This window comes from Nuphar pumila, chromosome 13, assembly GCF_984573655.1.
Source record: "Nuphar pumila chromosome 13, dmNupPumi1.hap1.1, whole genome shotgun sequence".
NCBI classification, from domain to species: Eukaryota; Viridiplantae; Streptophyta; class Magnoliopsida; order Nymphaeales; family Nymphaeaceae; genus Nuphar; species Nuphar pumila.
The window spans coordinates 9,564,509-9,588,084 of NC_143261.1; the positions used below are offsets into that span (position 1 = coordinate 9,564,509).

The window sequence follows — 23,576 nt, forward strand, 5'->3', positions numbered from 1 at the left end:
ATATTAATCATATTATAAAAAGGTGGTCACCATTGTAAAACGGTTAAGCACAAAATAGGAAAATAAAGAAAAGTTCAAAAGAATGCGAATCTGATTTCCTGCAAAAGAAAAATGATTTGTAAAGCAGCCAAAAGGGGTGAGTCCACCATATCAATACAACCTTTATAATTAATGCATCCATTAATGGACTTCACCTTAGCAAGTGCTTCACAGTACTGGTTGATCAATAGAGAAAATACATCACTTACATGTAGCAGTTACAAACAATAAAGACAGCTAAAAGAATGGATTGAAAACCATCTGTTTGTGTTCAATGGCCCAAACAAAAGATCTGGCAGATTTCATTACGAGCTCTAATATTAGCAGTTTAGTAAATTCTGACTATTTCAATAAAGATGAAAGCAGATAACCATGCTGTGAGCTCCGCCCATGGCAGAGAGATAATTAAACAGCAGCCCATACTAAAATATGCCTCATTCACCAAAACCATTCATCCTGGGCATCTACTACTTTAACATTGGTGGGAATAAGAGGCATGGTGCCATACAGTGCAATGAAGTCATTGAGACACTTATTTCTTGCCTTGCTGTGCCCTTTCAACCTGCTGATCCCAGATGAACCAATCTCATAAATCTTTCCTGCAACAAAATATGAAGATCATTCTATTGTATGCCATTAAACATCCACTGCACTTTAAATATCTAATGGCAACAAAGAATAACAGCATACTATAACGATGGGCATTCACAAACATGTCAATGATTAAGATTATTTTTATCTTCACTTCTATTGAGTGGTATTGCTTGATTTTCTGAATGAGAATGCACAATCCAATGGAAGTTATATTCTTTCGAAGAAAAATATGTTATCAATCAGTTCAATATACAAGTCCTAACTAGGGCTATACCTCAATGCCTTTTTCTTGCATGTAACACATATAAATCTTTCCTATAAAAAAAACACAAATATAAATCTTCCAGAGAAAGTTTGTGCTCAATCAGTGCTCTCACATTCAGTGTGAAATTTATAAGAGTGAGTGCTATAGTTTTTCAAGCCATAATATCATTATAAACTAAAGATAGGTAAAATCCAGGAAAAGAAAAAAATTCAACAAGACCATAAAATGTTCCCCTATTACCTTTGACCCAGATTGGAGCAGCACCAGTGGCATTTGCAACAAGCAGAGACATTGCAATATCTTCACAGTTCCTGCAAGTGGGAACATGTCCTAAGTCAGCTAAGTATAAAGTTAATAAACTGAAATATGAACAGGGAAAAAGAGATTTGATACCCGCCTTTCTCGAGTCACATAATCATGAATGGATGAGGGCATCTGGTACGTGTACAAGTCCAAGTAATTTCTATGAAAAAATGCAGCTTTAGTGAGAACCATACTATAAGTGCCCATCCACCAAACTGACCACCAACCTCCATATTTGTAATAAGTTGTATCCTTCTGAACATAGGACAAGGCTTATCTCAGAAAAGATACTTGCGACCGCAATAAGAAAGATGAAATTTCTTGTAAATGGAACAAAATAATTTCAGGAATGGAATTGACTTCAAAAGCTTAACATGAACAATTTTAGTATCTTTATGGTGAAATCCAAAGCCTTCCTACCAGTGATAGCTGAGGCAATGTTTTTACTTGTTCATCCATCCAGTCAAGAGACTGGATATTTCATTCCCTTCTTACAAGATCCAGCAATTTTCAACCCCAAACTAGTCCATAATTTCTCCTTAGAAGTGGTAGTGATCCAGGTTCAGAGCACCCCTTCTAAAGATGCATATCCATTGCTTTTTAGAAATTGAGGGTCACCTATTAATACTAGAACCATAATAAAGGAACATGTCATTTATTGTTTCTAATCTCTTAAAGGAAATGCCACCAATTATTCAAGTCATCCCCAAAACCTTGAAAGTTCTAAGTTCTAAATAAATTTCCTATGTCTCTAGTTATAATTATGTTATTTGTTAGTAGCAAAGTGCCAGTCTTTTAATTTCCACATTGTTCCTGCTCCAGCATTTTGGTATGTATAGAACAGCTAGCATCATAAATATCCATGTGTGTACAGAAATTGAAAACATCAATATTGTTCGTAAAGTAGGAGCAATCTAAGAATAGCTTCCTGAAATACTTGTTTTTTATCTTGTGAAAAAGAATCACAAAAGTTCTTTACAAACTTGGCTTTATCAATAGGTGAGCATGAACCATGTTTTTATTTTCACTTTTCATAAAAGTGAAACTGAATTGTACGTGTCCACAGTGTGCTGATTATTGGAATGACAGATCTATTATTTACAAGTAATATTCCAAAGACTATCCACACTCCAAGTTTCAAGTTGAAAACATTTTACGTCCATTAGATTTGAGTTACTGAATAGCAATGGTGTTAGATTGACTCGAAACAACTCGCACCTATGAGTTCCAACTCATTGACACCTGTGTTAACTTGACACTTCTGTCAAGGTGTATGTGTATGACACTTCTGGACACAACACCAACAACAAGACTCCTAGACACTTCATGGACAGTTCATTTTTTAACGTAGAAGTTTTCAAGAAAGTTGGACCACTTTTGAGTGTCTTAGACACAAAATGTCTGATGTCAGACACTTCGTGTCTACCTTAATTAAATCCTATTTTCTCTCATTTCATACTTGAAAGTGTCAAAGAGTCAAACCTAATCATGAATCTTGCCAATGATCAGCCCCATTTAAAAGGTCGTCTCTCCTCCCTTTTCATAACTTTGATGCATTTTAAATTGCGTGGCGTCACACACAAGAAGGGGGAATGGAGACTAGATCCCTTTCATTTTCTTTTAAAACAGTTCATTAACTTCATTTACTTAATTACTTCTCCCTCCCTCTCCTCCACACACACACACATCTATATATATATATACACACACACACACACACACACACACACACACACACACACACACGGGTTCCAAACCCCCCTACTTGGAACTCATGAGCAGGTTGTGTCTTGGATTCCAGAGCTCAATTCACTAGACTAAACAAGCTTTTGGTTAGTTGAGCCAAGCCGAGTAACATACCCCTCTTCTCAATTCCTAGCACTGGATAGCACTAATTCTGGGCAGCCAAATTTGCTTGGTGATAAAAAGATCAAAGAGAAGCAGCACAGAGGCTAAATCTAGTGGGATATTTTATGTTGTCCAAAGAGGGTTGTATGGAGTTCTATACTGTTTCCTACATAGTCATTTTAAATATTACAAAAAGAAGATTTACAAGTGGAAGTAGTATATTCTTCCATAGCTGGTGTCAGCCAAGGAGATCTTAAACTAATAATTCAAGCCTCTGAGACTGTGCCAAGGCAAGCATATTGATGAATATATTTGCTTCAAGAATATTTGAATCATATAACAGTTAAAAGTTTCTGAGTAAATATATGTTTAGGAAGAACAGAATTTGTAGAAATGTAGATACATCATAATCATAATAAATTTTTTTCTCATCAAACATTAGGACAGTAATTTATAAACATTATCAGGTTTATGTGCATGTAAAAAGAACAATCTCTCGATTTCTCTCTTTCATATTTAATGGCGAAGTTCTGAAGTTTTAATGCACTACCTTAGCGGACATCTTTTCCTTAAAATTTCCAAAATTTCTTCATCTCTAATTTGCATTTGATTCCAGAAGAATCCTATATTTAAATTCAGTATCTTTCCATTTGTTACTGTTGCTCTGAATTCTGCACGCTACAATGCTAAAACAGATGTACTAAAAAAATAACCGTGATCAAACAACAAGAAGCTCTGGTTTAGCAATTAAGCAACAAGGAGAAAAGTAAGGACACATGAAGATGCATGCATGAACTCTAATGTAGACACACAAAATGAGAATTAGAAAATAAAATAAAAAATAAAGTGTTCAGCATGGGATGGAAAGCATAAATCAGACAGCTTAATTACCGCAATATCTAGAAAAGTAATTTTATTCAATAAGAAAGTAGTGACATAGGTGAAAAAATCCATGTATACATATATTAAACAAAAAAATGATTGTCTTTCATCTTTACACAACAAATACTTTCAATAATAATTTACGCACAAACATCGTCAAGATACTAGCATGAGTCTCTCTTTAAGGAATTGAAAATTATCCTGCCACATTATTTTAAAATGAAATAAATGGTACATATCTATAAATGCCAAAGATGCGACAAAAATAAATGAAAAAAGAAACACAACATAAAGGAAGTACAGTGCACCTCTTCATCCAGCCAATGCATGCGGGGGACAAATCCAACCATTGTGTTCGAAGCACTTTGCCACACTGTGAATGCAAAATCCAAAGTCCCACAAGGAACAATTACATCATCATCGACTGAAAAAATTGCTTCAGTTCGGAGGTTCTTGATAGGCTTAAATCTGTTATTCAGATTATCTTCTTCATTCAGGTCAAACTTGAAATTTGGTTTGTGAGCAGTCTGAGACTTTGCCTGCACAATTTCACTAAGATACATTTTAAGACTTTCTGATGGAGGATCACTCTCACTCCATACAACATGGATTGCATCTGTAAAACTGCAGGATGCATAATGTTCGACAGATTTCTTGAGAAGTGAATTACGTTTCCAAGTGTTTATAAGTACTGTATATCCACCCCTGCAGCAAGACCAACAGACAATAAAACTTTTGCAGGATATAGTATAATAATATGATGAATAGTGGAAGAAAAAAGGCACTGGAAAAACTAATTTGGTATGATGATAATCAAAAGGCAATACTGGCAACGGTAAGAATCCCGACATTTCATCTCATAACCATACTATTACCGTAAATTCTAGACCAGTGAGGAGGAATAGCCATTTTTTGCCATCAGTCACACTCCAGAGAGACAGTGGGGCAACATTTTGGTGAAAACCATTAATTGATAATGATAGCTCAATTATTTACAAATACAAAATTGAACCTTGCTATAAATTTTATAAACCGTTTACCTAGTTTCCATTATAATTCATCCCGGCCACTGAATCATGTAAATAATCAGGAAGTTACAAAATAAATGGCCATTATAAACCAATACCAATCAACAATTCCATAATCCTAGAAGCTGAATACATAATCAAATATATATGTTCCGATGGTTCTCTATCACATTTACAATTACTGGTTAGGCAAGTTTGGCATCGTTTTCAATGAGAAACTATAATCAGCTCTCTCCTGTGAGTTAGCATCGACATCACCCCACACCTCTGTAATTTCCTAATCACTAAAAATTTCATGACCCCAACTTCAACTAATAAATGCAGGTTCAATCACTTAACTGAACAAATTAAGCATAGGGATGGAAGTGGACCGGGGGATAACGGGGCCCTGCCCCGCCTCACCCCGTTTGGACCGGGGATGAAGGGCATGAAACGGGGATGGAGGCGGGGATGAAGGTTAAAATCTATCCCAGTGCGAAGATGGAGGCGGGGATGGACTTACGCTTCCCCCCACCCCACCCCACCCCCGTCCCAATCCCCGCCTTACCCCTCCCCGTCGCTTCTCCAATCCTTCAAGGGATGACTATAGATCGAGAGGAAAGGGGGCCCACCCCGCCTCGCCCCCGTTTGGACTGGGGATGGAGGTGGGGGTGGAGGTTAAAATTCATCCCCGTGACCGGATGGAGGCTGGGATGGAGGTTCAATTTTGAGACGGGGCTGGGGTGGAGACCTTGTTCCCCGCCCCCACCCCGGTCCACTGCCATCCCTAATTAAGCATCTGCAACATCCTAACATGCAATATGGATGCAAGCAACAGTAAACACCCATCATCATACAAGTTACAGTTGTGACGAATAATCATCATCATTACAATTACAATGAAAAAACTAATAATGGCAATTGGAATACCATCCTCAAACCAATATACATCGATCAACAGGACACCCATACGCCAACAAAAAGAAAAAAATCTCTAAAACATGGCAGACAGACTAATCTAGGATACACTCCCACAGCCACCAAATTGAAGGGGGCTATCAAACACAACAAATAAGGGGGGAACACGGCGCGAAAGGCGTACATTGCAGGAGAGATGGCATGAGAGCGCCACCCCATCAGAGAGGCCGTCCTGCCGGCCAAGAGGAAAGTGGCGAAGAACATACAAATGGGAAGGAGAAACTTGACCCTCGCGGCGGGCGCGGAGCAGAGGTTCTGACGGATCCGGCGGAGAGGCTGCCACCAACGGCCATTGTGGCTGTAGGCTCCCCGGTTGGCCGCCTTCTCCTTGGCCGGGGAGTACAGAGCCCCACCAATTTCGATTCCGACGCCACCACCATTGCAGGCATTGCTATTCCCGACGTTCAAACCCATCATGGAAGACGTGGAGCATCTCCATCAAGAGTGCCCATAAACACCATCAACCGACATGCGCAAGATATCGATGATTCCTCTCTCTCTACAAAGATGAAATGGTGGGTTTTCTTCGGGTTCTTCTCCCTTTGATTCGTTTTGGGTATTTAAATTCAAGGAAGGATCCGGTGAAGAAAAGGAGAGAGAGGTGGTTTCCCTCCCTTCCCATCTGATTCTTAACCACCTATGTTTATGAATATATAGAATTGGTACGAAGTACCCATGTCACTGGAGCCCACAAATAGACTTATCATGCATCGTTTTTAATGTTTTGGAAATTTTTATTAAGTAATTAATAAGAGAACATTTGATACTGATGAAAACATGGAATTATCTTTACGATGAGGAACAACCTTAGCCAAGAAGCGTGCCACTTGATGGATCTGCCCTTAAGCAAGGCAAATCCGGCTGATGATCAAGATCATCCTACCTTACGTGTACCAGTAGAGTTTGATCCGACACCTTCATCTCAACGCCTTCACAACTATTGTAAGTTGTAAAGATTTAATCGGACTACGTAGATGCGATTTCTTTCCTAACTTTTGATCTTGTTTTTGTAGAGGTAAGCATACAATTGTTTAATCTCAGAGTTTCTGCATTAATTGAGCTGTGAATTTTCAAGCCCTTGAAAAATATGCGTATATGTTATGATTTAACACTCACTTTTACTAAAATAATAATATAGATCACATTGTTGGATAAAATTGTGTGGCTTACGTATGTTTACATTATAAAGGTTAAAGCCCATATAAAAGATACGGTTGGGTCAAATGATTTCTGATATGGTATGGTTATATTACGTGAGAGATCTCATGTGCTCTTATTTATTAATTTTTTATTTTACTATGACTTAAATTAGAAATAGACTTTAAGTGGTTATAATTAGGTTATGATTTTCAAAATCATGTATAGTGGCCGTTCATTTTGTTTTCTCTTCAAGAAAGAAAATTGTCACTTTTTTTTTCATTAAGTTTTAAAAAAAAAAGAATGCAAAGTAATTACATATAAAATATTCATAAAAGATCTATCAAAGCACCAATGAATTCAGTGCTAAACAAATTAACACTCATATAAAGTGTTTTTTCAAATTTATGAATTCATCACAACTCCTTTGGGTTTGATTTATAAAAAGAAAATCAATAAAATATATAAAAAGTGTTTTTTTACTAATTAATAATTTGCATCTTCGTCGTTGGTCACTAATATTTAAGTGGCGAGTAAGATTATTATATTTTAAAAGATGGTTGTCGTGTTGAAAAAATCTTGATTAATTTTCAAATGGTGTGGCGTTCACGATTAATACAAATTTTGTTTTTTATTACTTTGACCCATGTGGGTGATGGGATTGATGGAATCATGTATTTTTTTTCGGACGCAACCTTTTAAGTTCGCTTATTGTGCTTTACTTTATAATATAATATATTATGCAGCATGGAGTCTCCTCGTTCCTTGATGACACTTTAATTCTACGATCGTAGAAACCAGTCCCTTGTTTGGAATTTCCTGATAAGTTATAAACTTTAAAGAAAGCTATGCCATTTTTTTTCCCACCCCATTAATCCATGGACCCGAGTATAGTTTGTGAAATTTTATACCAGACCTGGACCCGGCCCCAGTTTAGACTAAGATCCTTGAATTTTGAATGTAAAAATAATCAAAAACAAGATTTTATCGAGTATGGTCCGGGTTTGGTTTATATAGTTCTTATCAAGTCTTAGTATAGTTTTTCTTATAGTGGACCTGATTAAACTCGAATCTGAACCTGATATCATACTCAAAAATCTAGTTCAAGTCTTGTTTTACTTGGGTCAGAACCAAACCCGACCCATTGACACTCCTAGTACCGTGATGTTGATGGGAGTTGGGCCAAAGAAAAGAAAAGAAAAGAAAAGAAAAGAAGTGCTTATCCTTCTCAACCATCCTGAAGATCCACATGAAATAACTGAGGACCAGAAAATGACGTCGATAGAGGGTTCAAATTGAGCAGAAAAACTTCGCTTTTGCTCTCGTGTGCACGTTATATGTTCAACACTCACTTTTTGAAATATTAAAAAATCATTTGCTAACTGTAGTAGGCCAAAATTTACACCATGAACATAGCTCATTGGTGTAAGAAAATCAGTTTTTTTTTTTTCATCAAAGCCGCTATATTAAGTTCAAACTTTTTCTAGGACCAGGAGATGGACTCGAAGGCCTTAGTCAGGTCGAGCTTTAGCATGAAGTGAGGTTTGCCGGATGCCTCAATGTTGTGGATTGCCTCACAATCTTGGACCTCCCCTCATAGAATAAATGCTCTTTGAGATTGATCGACCAAGTAGCCAATCACCCGCTTCAACTTTAGTGAGGATTCGGTACGTGGCTCCAAGAATCGAAATAGGTGTCAATGATGCAATATGCCATCTGTAGCGAATGTGCTTTGGTATCAAAATGATCTCCGATCCGATCTGCCAAAAGCATTAAGAAGAGAACAATTAGCATCGGATTCTATAAAGAATAAACCAATGTCAATTCGGACATGATCCCAGAGCCACTTGTAAAAATCTACAGGAAATGATCCGTCCAAACCTGGAGCTTAATTTAAGCTTGGATAATTCCCAAACGGCTACCCGGATCTCCTCATAAGAAAAGATCATGCTGTAAAAGCTCTTACCCAATTCTCTCTCTCAATCTCACTGCATCTACAGGGACGAGCCTTTAAGGCTCTACAGTGGTATTAGAGCCGGAGCGGGAGTTCTTACTGTTGTGCGCAGCCGGTCCGATCAGCTGCTCGTCACCATTGATAGTCGTTCATTGTCGATCACAAAAAAAAAAAAAAATAGGAATAACAGTGGTCATTATTATTATTTTTTCATTCACAGTGCTGGGTAATCTTTTTGTCTTAAGGGCACTACAGAGGAGGCATAATCAAGGCCCTTTATTGTTAAACCCTGCTCGACAACCCTACCCGGCAAAAGGCTATCCTTTTTTTTTTCTGTGCGTGTTTAAGGCTGTAGCCGGATATCCTATCACATAGTCGCCAAAAATCCGGCCACTGAAAAAAAGAGTAAAATAGATAAAATAAACAAAAAAAAAAATAGACAGTAGGTTGCTAGATTCCGACGACTCTTGTTTTCTGCAAAAAAAAAAGAGAGGAGGAGGTTGACGTCAGACCTCAGGCCACAGGAAATCTCCTTCTCCATTTTTATTGGCTGGCGTCAGGGGTGCACTGCCCTTCCTCTACTTGTTTCTGGCATCGAGAGTGGTGGTATCCCCCTTCTCCAGCAGAAAAAAGGCATCATCAAGGTTGGTGGTGGTGGTCCTCCACTACCAAGCCTCTGATCCACAGGAGCTGTAGGGGAAGTGATGGATTCAGCGACAGAAAAGGGAAAAACAGAAGAAGAAACAAAAAAAAAAATGGATTATTGTTTTTGAAACCTAATTTTTCATTTTTATACGATTTTAGAGGAAAAATTATCAATATACCCTATACATTGTTAGTAATCCTAGTCACATCCCTCCTTTATAGTTGATTTATAAAAGTGCCCTTCCATTTTTGTTTAATTATGAAACTACCCCTGATTTTAATTTCACTTTTATTGTTAAGATTTATTTACATAATTACCCTTGAGCTTTCTGTTAATTCTATATATTAGATTAAATTATTATTCTGCCCTTGAACTTTTCTAAAAGTACCTATTATTATCTCCTTCCTGCTGCATAAATTTATGAGATTCTTTTTGGGTTTCTTTTTATTTACGTTCATGTCCTTTATTTTTACAAAACAAAGGCTTTTATTTTTGGTAAATTTTAGAAAGAGACCTATACTTTGGAAAATACCAATGACCGACTCTTAATTTTTTGAAAATTATAGAAAGACCCTTGAACTTTTTGATTTAACTCAAAAAGTTATGTTTATTACTTTTCAATGTTCTATTTTTTTTTCACAAAACCGACCTTTAACTTTTCTAAAATTGAAAAAAAATGATTAGTTTATGCAATTTGCTTCATAAAGTATTATTTTGATAGAAATGAGTTGAAATTTAATTATCTTCTATATTTTTTGATAATTGCATAATAGAATATACCTATCACATACTTTTTTATTATAAATATGATATCTAGCATGAACATTACTTATATTGTGTCATTTATTTTTTTGTTGGATGTTCGACTCCTATTTATTGTTATTTGCCAACATAAAATAATTAAAATAAAAAATATCTAGTAGGGTATGTTCTACCAACCTAGCCAAGATTGATAAATTAACTGACATAAATTTTCATTTTTGAAAGAGGAGAATTCCTCTTGTTTTGCCCTTAGAGGGCATCGAGAATGCTCTGAGTATAGAAATGAAAAACCCTGGTTAACTACTTCTGAACAAGATAAAACTGCATAACTTAAATATAAAAATAATAATATGTTGGACAGGACTATCATGCTTATATTTATAAAGGATGATCTGATTAGAGTATTCGAACTTTTGCAAAATCGATGTTTGAGGTAATTTCTACAAAATATGATACTACTTCAAAAACCCATATACACTTGCTCTTAGAGCAATACAATTCATGTAAAAATGCAACAAACTGATAATATAGTTGACCATGTAAATAAAATGATGGTAATGGTGAAGGATTAAGCCATAGCTGAAAATGTAATCCCAAATCATATACAAATATCTACTATTCTGCATAGCTTCCCATCTTAGTGGAGGATAGTCACCACTGCCCTTAGGCTGAACTTCAAGAACCTGTTAGTGGAAGAGCTGCCTGCTTAATTGAAAATTGAGAAACAATATATGTAGCAAGATAAAAAGAGTGAATTACATTTCGCTAAAGATGCTTCTAATAGTAGTCATGGTCCTCCTAGACATCCACAATTTAAAATAAAGTCATTTAAAAATATTGGTAAATTTGGTAAGAAAAGGGTTTCAATATTTGGCAAGTCACAAGGAGCCGCTTCCCAGGTGAAGTGTTTCAAGTGAGAAAAACTTGGACACTTCAAGAGAGATTGTTAGAGTCGTCAAAACCAAAATAATAACAACAGAAATAACAGATCTGGCAGGCAACAAGAGAGGTGCAATATAGTTTGTGTGATATCGAAGTGTTCATATGCAGACTAGAAACTTTCTGGTTAGTGGGTGAATTCTGGAGCAACATGTCATATTGCCAAGAGCAAAGAAGAGATAGTGGACGTACAATTGCTTTTAGAGCAATACAACACTTACTCTGATATTATGGGTGTTAGGACTTATCATATTGAAACCCTAAAAAATAATATTTTGTTGAATGATGTATTGTTTATATCGTTTATGAGACAAAACCTTGTGTCTGTTCTAGCCTTGATTAATAAGGGCTTTGAAGTTAGGTTTTTTTCAGGAAAGGTCTTTATGAAAAAATATAGTTGAGTTATGTTTGCAAGGGTCTTTGACAAAGATCATGTGTTGTTTAAACTTAATATTTCTAATTTGAATAAAATTGCATCAACTTCTACTTATATTGATAATGTCTTTAATATGGATGTGAATGCATGATACCAGAAGTTAGGACATATTAGTTTAAAGAAAATGAAGAAACTTGTCACATAAAATTTAATACCTAACTTTGAAAAAATATTTTTTCATCGATATGGATCCTGTATCCATGAAAAAATGACAAGAAAACCATTTTCAACTAATGTAATTAGGGTATCCAAATTGTTAAAAATCATCCATTTAGACATTTATGGGCATTTCAGGACTTAAACTCATAAAGAAATACAATAATTTTATATCATTTATTGATGACTATTCAAGATATATATATATATATATATATATATATATATATATATATATATATATATATATATATATATATATATATAATACATTAGACAAATTTAAAGAATATCGTAAAAAAGTTGAAACCTAACTTGGAAGAAGAATTAAGGTCTTACTATCTGACCGAGGGGAGAAAATACACCTTAAATGAATTTTTTAAATATTGTAAGTTGAATGAAATCAAATCCCAAACAACAACACTTACAATACCATAATAAAATGATGTGATTGAAAGATATAATATGACTCTTATTGACATGGTTGGGTGCATGTTGTCTCATGCTTCATTACCTAAGGTATTTTGGAGAGAAGAGATTTATACAACAACATATATCCTAAATACAGTTCTATGTAAGGTCGTTGTCTCTACATCTTATGAGATATGGATTGGAAGAAAACCTGACCTTAACCATCTTCATAGATTGGGTTCAATAGCTCACATAAAGGTAATAAATCGATCAAGAGATAAACTTGATAGCAGATCTATAAGATATATATTTATTGGATATCCTAAAGAAACTGAAGGTTATAGATTATACTATCCTGATATGGGTCTAATTGAAAGTAGAGACGTTATATTCTTAGAGGATCAAAATGTGGAACCAGTTATTCTCGAGATAAATGGAGATGACCTCATCTATGATTTTGACGATTTACGAGAACAATTAGGTAATGATGAACCAACTATTAGCGAATAAGAACAATTAGGTAACAATGAACCAATTGTTAGTGATCTTTCTACTTCACATCAGACTCATGTTAATCACAAAAGGTCAAGAACTCCTCATTTATACCTAGATAACTATTATGTCTATTTGTCGAAGACACTATGTTATTCGATGGACCTTGATGACATGAGAGATAACCTGTTATATAATGAAGAAATAGAATTACTTGAATCAACAAACTTAGTAAAAACCATGAATGAGAAAATTGAGTTTATAAAGAAAAACTAAGTCTGGGAATTGACTGATTTACCTAAGAAAAAAAAAGTCATTGGATGCAAATAGATATTAAAGAAAAAATTCAAGTCCAATGAAAGTATAGATAAATTTAAAGTTAGATCGGTAGCTAAAGGATTTTGGTGTAGACCAAACTACGACAGTCAGTCTCGTGAGTATGCATACACGCAAAATGAACAATGTAGAAGCGACTATACCTAAATGAGAAATAAATTTTGAAAACAATATTTTTTTGTTATTTTCAAAAATATAAAAAAGACTACATTAAGTACTTTAAAGGACTACAATAACTAGATAGGGATATACGAGTACTTATTATAAGCCTCGAGATATTTAATATAATTTTTACTATTTTCTTTTTCCTTAATTTTTTTCAAAAACACAGTGAAAGACTGTTCTTATCTTAAAACTACCTTTTAAAAGCGGGTTTCAAACCAAGATCCAAATTCGCAGAACAATTTGCACACTTTTGCAAAAACATGAAGATCATTTATTTCACAATATATGAGTTTACAAAATACATCTTGTTTGTACATGATAGAGTTCAAAAATTCAGACAATTCACCTAAAAGCAGTCCCAGGTTCATCGTCTAAAAGTCCACGGAGCTCAGTGCTCCTCATAGATCCGTTTTGCCAAGACATCACCTAAAAAACAATTCAAGTAGTGGGATGAGACAACAACATGTCACAACATAATCTAACATTCAACACGGATCACGTGACTACCGTAACAAGCATCTAAGATTGGAAATCCTATCATAGCCAAAACTCAAGCCCTAACACGAAAAAGGTCGATCCTTTATATAAAAAACATAACCTTCAAGTTATCATACCCTCAAGAAAAGAAACTCAAAGAAGTCGACCTCATCTACATAGGAGTCAACCCTCAAAACTGAGCCAACAATGTTGAGCAAAGGGGAGTCAACCCATTTCACACCGGGGTCGACTCACAGGCCAAAGAGAAAACCTAGGAAAAAGAACTCAAGAGAAGTTGACCCTGTTGAATCAATGGTCGACACTCGACTGGAGCAAACTCACTCTAAATGAACAAGTAGTTGACCCTACAAATCCTAAGGGTCGATCCTTAGTGCAACTAAGCCACTGTCTGACACAAACAGAAGTCGACCCTCCCAACTCAGGAGTCGACCTTCGGTTTAACTGAACCACTAACTAATACAAGGAGGAGTAAACTCTCGGACCAACAAAACCACCAACTGAACAAAAAAAAGATCATCCAATTCAAGGATCAACCCTCCCGCCAAACAAAACATACTAGTTGTCGACCCTCACAAAAGTTTCGACCTCCGATTTCAGCAACCACCACACACAAGGTAAACCAGCAAGGTATCAACTCCTAACTTAGGACAAGTCGACCCTTAGGTGCCTATGCACCAAGGCCACGAACTTATGACATGTCTACCTATATACATGAATATTTTATTAAATCTTTTCATTTAATTGTTATTGCATTATATGATATGCTTTACACACATTTATTATTATGATTCTAATTACCTCTATGAGGGAAACACTTCTTGGAAACTTGGGCATCACCGAGCCATTCAAGGGATGTTCATTCATCCGTTTCATTTATAAAATTCTGGATAGTTACTGTGATGTTTGCACTGCAGTCCAAGACTCTTCATCAAGGCATTTCTTCCCCTTGGACCTAGAGTTCGAAATATTACTAGGCATACTGCAGCAGCTCCACCTCTGCCTCGAGTATCGAAATCCAGTATCCTCTAAGCATCGTGGTGGAGAACAGATCCCTTAGATCCACATGACAGGAGCTCGCTCAACTATCCCAATAATTCTTTCATGAGGTTGGTGCGTACTTGTTCATATCTAATAAGCTCACTCAAACTATAAGAAAACCAAGCGAGCGTAACACATATGATAAGCTAACTTAAACCATAAGAAAATCAGGTGGATATAACATATCTGAGAAGTTGATTCAAACCATAAGAAAACCAAGCAAACATAACATATCTGATAAGTTGGCTTAAACCATAAGAAAATCAGCCGAGCATAACACATCTGACAAGCTGACTCAAAATATAAGAAAACCAGACGAGCATAACATATTTAATAAGCTGACTCAAACCATAAGAAAACTCGACGAACATAACAATCATCCTGTGTAGCTTGTTATTAAATATTAATTAATTATGAATCATATAATACCCTCTTGGTACCATGAGCCAATGCCCACACAATCCACAAAGGCTCACTCTATCTAATGATACAAACCAATCACTATAAGCTCATAACTAGAGTATAATATGCATCATTGCATCATACCCTCGTGGTTACGACAACTCAAGACAACACTTCATGCTTCGTACCATCACAATACTAGTATCTAAACCAAGACACAACTACCGCAAAAAAAATAACATACAACTGAAAAAACATAGTTACTGACACCCAAGGCCAAAGCTCATAGTACCCCTTTGGTACGAGCCACAAGAACAACACGTCCACGTACACTCAAGTACGAACAACAAAGTGCCATACTGGTACTTGGGTCTAGGCCAAGATGAGGCACACACAACGACAATGAACACAAAGACCAACTCAAAATACATGTTTAGTACCATGGATCGATATCCAAATGAAGATGAGTCGACTCACCTGAGCATAGGGGTCGTCTCTCCTTAAACAAAACTAAAACAACACAACAAATAGTCAACTCTTTATTGTAAGAGTTGACTCACAACCTACAAGAGTCTATTCACAACACAGAAGAGTCAACTCACAACATAGAAGAATCAATCCCTAACTTCCATGAATCGATCCTCAGCCAAAAATACCTAATACGTAGGTCAAACTTGTGCATATAACCTCTATCATCAACCAGGTAGAGTCCCACAAACCGCACCACATCATACTGGTTTGGATCCCTTAGATCCCAAGCTCAACCACATCAATCTGCAAATAAAACATCAAAAGAAGCCCATTCACAAGCATTAAATTCGATTCAATCGACTCAGGCATTGCTGGGGTTGACTCTTTAAACATCATAAGTCAACTCTCATAACTCAGAGGTCAACTCTTCAAACAACTTAAGTCGACTCTCTACTGTAGGGGTCGACTCTTCAAACAACATGAGTCTACTCTTCACTGCAGGGGTTGACTCTTCAAACAACATGAGTCGACTCAACCCCATGAGAGTTGACTCCTAAAGAAGCAAGGCTAACCCTCGGGTCTAACCAAAACAACACCAACAATAGGGGTTGACTTCAGACAACACAAATTTAGGTTTTTCACTTTTAAAAATCCCAAAATATCAAAAATTACACATATAAAGCATCCAAAAATCTTCCCCAACATTCCTAGGAGTGTCCCAATCTGATCTATATAAATTTTCCCAAATTTTTAAGGATCTAAAATCAAATATAACTTCATAACATGCAAGATCATACTAAAAGCCAAAATATTAAATCATATAACCATTGATCTTATGCCATCTCCCTAACCAACATAATTCTATGCATAAAATAGTCATAAGCATGCTTCACTAAAAATTCTAAGCATAAATACATCCAAAACAAACTATAAACTCGAAGAACAAGATCATCTAAACATGGTTTAACATGCTAACATCTCAAAATACATAGAAATTCATATATTCTCCTATTCCAAACACCTACTTTCCTACGCACATGCTGCACAATAGCAAGCAAAATGAGGAGTACGAGACCATACCTTTTAATTGCCCAAAACAATGCACAATACACCCAATTCGCAGTCCATGACATGCCTTAAGCTCGAAATCCACCATGAATGTGTCTCTTCCTTCGGAAAGATCTAACACCCCAAGAAAAACTCCTCCTCCGGTCTAGCTTAACCAATGGAAGAGAGAAAATGTAAGGAAGATGAGGGAGGAGAGAGAGAGTGTGCGGGTGAGGTTGAGAGAGAAGAGAGTAAGAGAGAAAGGGTTTAGTTGATTGAAAATGGAGATTAAGGAAGAAAATCTTATAAAAAATTAAGATTAAGGATGGGTGTGAGGTGGCATGAGGAGAGGAGGTGTGGGGCCACCTATCCTTCCCCTCCACTAGTTGTCCTTAGAAAAAGGATAGAAATGCCCTCACAACAAAACATATTACCAATCATGCTTCACCTATACTAATTTTACTCTTATTTATAAATCTTATTACAAAACTACCATTCTTCGTAAAAACCCACAGTCTTTTTATAAATTTCATACATATCCCCTATGCCAAAAATACCTTTGGTCTTTCTTCAAAATACCAGACATGCCCCTTGCCCAAAAAACCATGATATTTCTCACCCATGATGACTATGTCCCCAAAGACCAAATGGGTCTAATCCAAACCCATATTCAACAATTTTCCGATCTGATTTCAATGAGAAAGCCTTATTCATAATTGTAAAACACAGATCCCAATGCAAAGTCCCATATAATATTAAATAAACCCTCTTAAAAAGGGTGAAAAAAATCTGGGGCGTTACACTTATATATATATATATATATATATATATATATATATATATATATAGGTGACTCTAGATATATATATTGATTGTTTAAATATGAATGTGATCTTTCAGCACATAACAGTTTGGGCACTTGAGTGATTAGTTCTGGCATGAATTCAGTTCAGATAAACAACAATGAGCACAACAAATAAACTCAGGAAAATTCAGATTTGGAACTTCATCAAAAGAACAGCAATGCAATTTCATAAGTTTAGAAATGAATTTTCTTTTAATGATTAACGTTCAGTCCAGAACCAAGATCTACGTAGGGCTGAAACGAGGTGGACTGACGCTGAGCTGTTTCAATGGCCAAAAAGCTCTTGTTATTGATTTGTTTGACAAAAGAATAAGATGTCATTTACCAACTTGGGGGCTCCGCTTGTATGGTAGGAGCAGCTACTGCACGTCACTTTGTGTTGGGATGTTGCAGGTTCAAAACCCACTGGTATAGTTGTATAGGGTCTGCCTAACCCCAGCTTGCCTTTCAAAATAAAAGAGAATAAGATGTCATTTATTTGAAATGAATTCAAATAAAAGGGAAGTCAATTGCAATAATTATAGTTGTATAACTCGTAAGGGTCTGCCTAACCCCAACATGCCTTTCAAAATAAAAGACAATAAGATGTCATTTATTCAAAATGGATTCAAATAAAAGGGAAGTCAACTGCAATAATTAAAATGTTAGGTGTCTTTTATTAATATTGTTTTAAAAATCTTTCAGGCACATGGGCTTTGCCGTACGCAAGCTGGATGATTGTAAGGGGTGTGAAAGGGTCAGATCTGGTTCAGATTCAGGTGAGTCCAAACCTGAATATGTGTTTGAAATGCTGGTATCAGGTTCTGTCCTAGACCTTATGGGGTGTGTTCCTGTAAGGATTACATGAACCAGACCCGGTTTATACTTGATAAAACAATAATCATGTTATCTTTTTTATATTAAAAAATCACAGGTTTTAATTGGAACTCGAGTCATACCTGGGTCCGATATGTAAAATCTCACAAATCATACCCAACTCTATATACTAATCCAACCCTTTGACTCTAACCCCGTTTTTACGAACCTCTTATTTTATCACCAATCCCTGACCCGATAGGGTTTGGTTTGGGTTTTGGTAGTTGTCAAACCTGACCCATTGACACCCCTACGTATCGTGTTCTCAATCTAGAGTTTTACTTGCAGAAAAGGCCCAGACCCGGTTATCCTTGAGGGTTTTCTTTGTTATATATATATATATATATATATATATATATATATATATATATATATATATATATATATATATATATATATATATAATTGTTTTGAGAATTGTGTGTGGATGATGACAAAGGCAAGATCTCTCTCTCTGTATGTTTGTCGCTACTGATGCCTTTCAAGCAGTCTCTTTTTTCATGTACCCAGGGTTCATGTATTAATGGAACCTCGGAGTCCGAACCTGGGTCTTAATAAGTCTTCTTATTTATCATTATACCCGGATCCTATACAGTTTAGTTCGGGTTGGGTCCAGGTAAACCAGGCCCGTTAACACCCCTAATAATGGATGCAGATACGTCTCAAAATCTCATGAATAGGGATGGCAGTGGACCCGGGGAAAGCGGGGCCCTGCCCCGCCTCACCCTGTTTGGACCGGGGATGAACGGGGATGGAGGCGGGGACGAAGGTTAAAATCCATCCCCGTCCGGGGGTGGAGGCGGGGATGGACATACACTTTTCCTTGCCTGGCCACGATCCCCGCCCCCGACCACTTTTCCCCGCAATATCCCCGCCCGCCTCATCCCCGTTTGAACTAGGGATGGAGGACATGAAACGGGGATGAAGGCGGGGATGGAGGATAAAATCCATTCCCCGCCGGGGATGGAGGATAAAATCTTGAGGCGGGGCGGGGGTGGAGACCTTGTCCCCCGCCCCCACTGCCATCCCTACTTATGAAGACAGAACATGGCCACCATGAATCCATGATTATGAGAAACTGTCCAACATCAACATCATGACCATGTTCACCATCTGAACAGGAACACATCCAACATCAGGACCATCATCAGTTGAGCGACTTCTGGTGATCAAGGTGGTCCTGGTCGTGCTTTAACATGGAAAGTGCACCGTTGTAAAATAGCGTACGATCTAAGCGACCTTCTTTCTGCGGTTTTTTAGACCTTTTCCAAAAGCATCCTTTACCTTACAGTCTAATCTCAAAAGCATCCCTGCCTTACTACACAAATCTGTTAACCACCGAGGTGGTATCCCATGTGGTAAGCTGTGGGCCCAGGATCGAATCTCTCTGCCACATGGGGTGGCTGTTGGTCTGGTAGGGGTCCGCCTGACCCCAGCTTGACTTAAAAAAAAAAAGATAAATAAATAAATTTATTTTGTTTAAAACTTACCCACATGCCATTTCATCAAACTTAACACTTCTGTCGCCCTCTCGTGGACCCTGTCTATGCCAGATTCCCCTAGATGTTAGTTGCAATCACTTCTTTTTTGTGGGAGCAGGGGTCCTAGTCTCGGAGTTTCTAGCTGCTGGTACGACGATTGTAGGGATGTCTGGCTGAGCCAGCATGATCACGTCTTCGTGCCGGGTGGTGCGATTTCTTAGGGTTGTAAATCTAAAAAAAAATCACCTCTCATTTCTTTTGGAACAAATCTCAAAGTTTTACTTCTTCGACAGTACCCAAGATGGAGAAACCAATTTGTTTCGGTTCAAATTGTCAGGGGAATAGGAGAATTGCAAATAGGGATGGCAGTGGACCGGGGGAAAGCGGAGCCCTGCCCCACCTCGCCCCGTTTGGACCGGGGATGAAAGGCATGAAACGGGGATGAAGGTCCGTGCGGGGATGGAGGCGAGGATGGACTCACACTTTCCCCCGCCCCGCCCCGCCCCATCTCATCCCCTTTAATAAAATTACTAAAATATTTAAACCTAACTATAAAATTACAAAAAAATCATGTTAATATATACCAACTTACTAACCCGAATACTAACCCTAAATCGTTTGCAGAGATTCATCGGCCCCTCAACCCTCTCTCTCTCTCTGTCCACCATCGACGACCATCATCGTTGGTGCCAAATTGGTTGTCTCTGGTTCGCAGCACTCTGAAGCCAGAGAACTATGTCCCCCAGTCATGGTCAGCAGAAAGCGCGACGCCCTCTTTGCGTCTCAGTCGGAGGTCGTGAAACCCAGTCGAAGCATCGCGGCAGCGACGATGATGACAACTTCGAAGGGGGTGATGAATCCTGATGGAGTTGCCGTGGAAGAAGCAGAGCGCGGCCGCGACGATGATGACAACTTCGAAGGGGGTGATGAATCCTGATGGAGTTGCCGTGGAAGAAGCAGAGCGCGGCCGCGACGAACTTCCTGCATAGGATGAAGAGGACTAGTGGCGGCCAGACGACAAAGATGATCGTGATTCTTATGGCGATGAACTTGATGGAGAAGTTGAGGATTTCGGGTGGTGGTGAGATCCACCGTGGGGCGGGATGGGGCTGAACGGGGCGGGGATGGGGATAATTTGTTTGAGACGGGGCCGGGGTGGAGGTCCAAAGTCCCCCCTGCCACGGGGATGGAGGTTGAATTTTTGAGACGGGGCGGGGGCGGGGGTGGAGACCTTGTCTCCCGTCCCCGCCCCGGTCCACTGCCATCCCGAGTTGCAAACTCCAATCTTTTCCAGATCTAAACGAATTAACGAAGAATTTCGGTCTTTAAAATACACAACTAATTGATAGGTTAGTTCCTGTATATGAATGATTTGCTTATTGCATGGTCACTAAATGTCTCACAACTGTAAGAGATTTTCCTCATGAAAAAAAATTGTAAGAGATGGGCGCAATCTTGGGTGCAGAATGTAGGGAGTGGGATTTAGGCCTTGTTTGGGATCTCCTGACCAGAATCCATAGTTTTCTCTCTGTTTGGGAAGAGAGAAAAGCGTCGAATCGTGAAACTGGCATGGGAAAAGCCAAAGTCAGTTTCACGATTCGACTGCCACCACAGATAGGTGGTAGTCGACAACACCCACGCCGACGCTGATCTCCTCGTTTTCTAGTGGCGGAGAGCTCAAAGATTGGGGAAGAGGACCAACGTCACCGGCACCACCTCCCATCATATCATCTGCTTCATCATCCACCTCTCACAATCTCTTCTCCTCATTCGCCCCAGAGGAGATCGGGACAAGACCCTTCTTGCCCTTGTTGAGCTCTCCCGACGAGAACACCGCAGGCATTGTGGATGCTGTGGAAGAGGGGAGCGGTGTCGGCGAAGAAAAACACATCTTTGGTGGTGGTGGTGGTGGTGGTGATGGTAATGATGGTGGGGACGAATTCTCCGAGTGGAAGCCACCCGCCGGTGGAAGGAGTTGGGGGAGCATCACGGAGGGGAGGGCGGCGAAGAGCGGATTTAATGTCGCGAGGCTGAACACGGCGAGGTTCAGGATGGTGAGCCCCCTGTTGTTGATGGTGGCTCACTCTCCGTACCTTACGATCCCGCCAGGGCTTAGCCCAACCACATTGCTCGATTCCCCTGTCATGTTTCTCAATTCCCTCTCCAGAGCTCCCAATTGTTTTGAATGATAATCTTTTATCCGTGGCTTTGTTGTTGATGAGGAGTGGCTTTCATTTTTGTTTTTCTACTTTATTTTATTGGCTACTTTTTACATATTATCTTTTTATAAATTGTATTATATACATTATATTATATAATATACCTATTATATATATTTGATGTATGTATTATATATATTATATATTTTTATATATTATCAAGCTTTAAAAAATACTTTTAAATTTTTTTTTTTAAAATGAGCTTAAAGAGACAATTATAAAATCCACATTCTCCCAAACAACTTCAAAATAAATTTGATAAGTGCTTGCCAGAATTTTGATGGTGCTCCCAAACAAGCAGGTGGAAAGTACCAAATCCATTGGATTCTACTTTCCACCCTAGCTACCGTGAAAGTTAAGATTCTAAACATGACCTTAGAAAACCCGAAAAGACAATAATCATCCTTATCATAAAAGATCATAATGATTGGAAGGAGTCATTCAATAGTTGATCTTAAATGAGTTTTCCCAAAAATCATCTTTAGCTTTTTTTTTTTTTTTTAAATTTTTTTCAAAATCATCCCTCCATAATGGGCAAAAGTGTTATTTACTCATGCCTAAATGATTACTCGAGTTAAGCAGAAGGGTGGATTTAGAATGATTCAGCAAAAGGCAGTGACAAGTTTGAGATTGAATTTAGGATCAGCCTATAAGGTAAGGATATATATAGAAAAAGACTGTCTCCACTACGTACATGTATTCAACAAGGTTTATTTGCTAAGAATCAAACCTTTGATTGCCTTGTTTCTATCTAAAGTATAATTTTTTGAATCATGAAATTTTAGTAGATTGTGAATACAAACCTTGTAAATCACATCTATGAGGTCCAATCCACCAAAAATCATAAAATATGAAAAGAAGATTATTTATACTCTAACCATTCTGTCTTTAATAGCATATATATATATATATATATATATATATATATATATATATATATATATATATATATATATATATATATATATATATATATATATATATATATATGTGTGTGTGTGTGTGTGTGTTAAGATTGGCTACAGCTGTTTGTAGGTGCAAACGATGTAGCAAATGAGACAGAACGAATTAGTGAGAACCAGTGTTTGGATCATGGAAATTTGACTTGTATACAGTTTTTCTAGTAATCCAAAAATCAACATTTATGAATGCATCATTTTTTCTCAACTCATAAAAACATACCATGCTTTTTTGTCAAAAAACATGATCAAAGAGTAGAATCCTACTGAATCAAGTATACTGGACACATCTATGAGGTTACATTGTGTCAAAACAGCTCAAATTATGAGAATGCTATGGTGCTCCCTGAGTACCCACTCCCACATACTAAAAATCATGGTTGTAAGTTGT

The 23,576-nt window shown here is 37.5% G+C and overlaps 1 protein-coding gene across 1 annotated transcript; it reads right to left on the reverse strand.

Annotated features, from left to right (window-relative positions):
- Window positions 1-273: 273 nt before the first annotated feature.
- LOC149817708 (glycosylinositol phosphorylceramide mannosyl transferase 1-like) lies at window positions 274-6,525 on the reverse strand. The gene is made up of 5 exons (XM_089985645.1): window positions 6,041-6,525; window positions 4,240-4,636; window positions 1,296-1,456; window positions 1,139-1,209; window positions 274-638 (listed from the first exon to the last, which is right to left on the reverse strand). Exons 1-5 carry the CDS (start codon window positions 6,331-6,333, stop codon window positions 478-480), a joined length of 1,083 nt encoding a protein of 360 aa, XP_089841771.1. The 5' UTR covers window positions 6,334-6,525; the 3' UTR covers window positions 274-477.
- Window positions 6,526-23,576: the final 17,051 nt, after the last annotated feature.

What these genes read in the sequence shown, in the direction of transcription:
- LOC149817708 (XM_089985645.1), bottom strand. Translation starts at nt 6,333, where the DNA reads ATGATGGGTTTGAACGTCGGGAATAGCAATGCCTGCAATGGTGGTGGC. An exon ending in TGCATTGGCTGGATGAAGAG is followed by an intron (nt 1,457 to 4,239) that starts GTGCACTGTACT and finishes TCCTATGTTCAG; the next exon opens with AAGGATACAACTTATTACAA. An exon ending in TGCTCCAATCTGGGTCAAAG is followed by an intron (nt 639 to 1,138) that starts GTAATAGGGGAA and finishes ATTTTGTTGCAG; the next exon opens with GAAAGATTTATGAGATTGGT.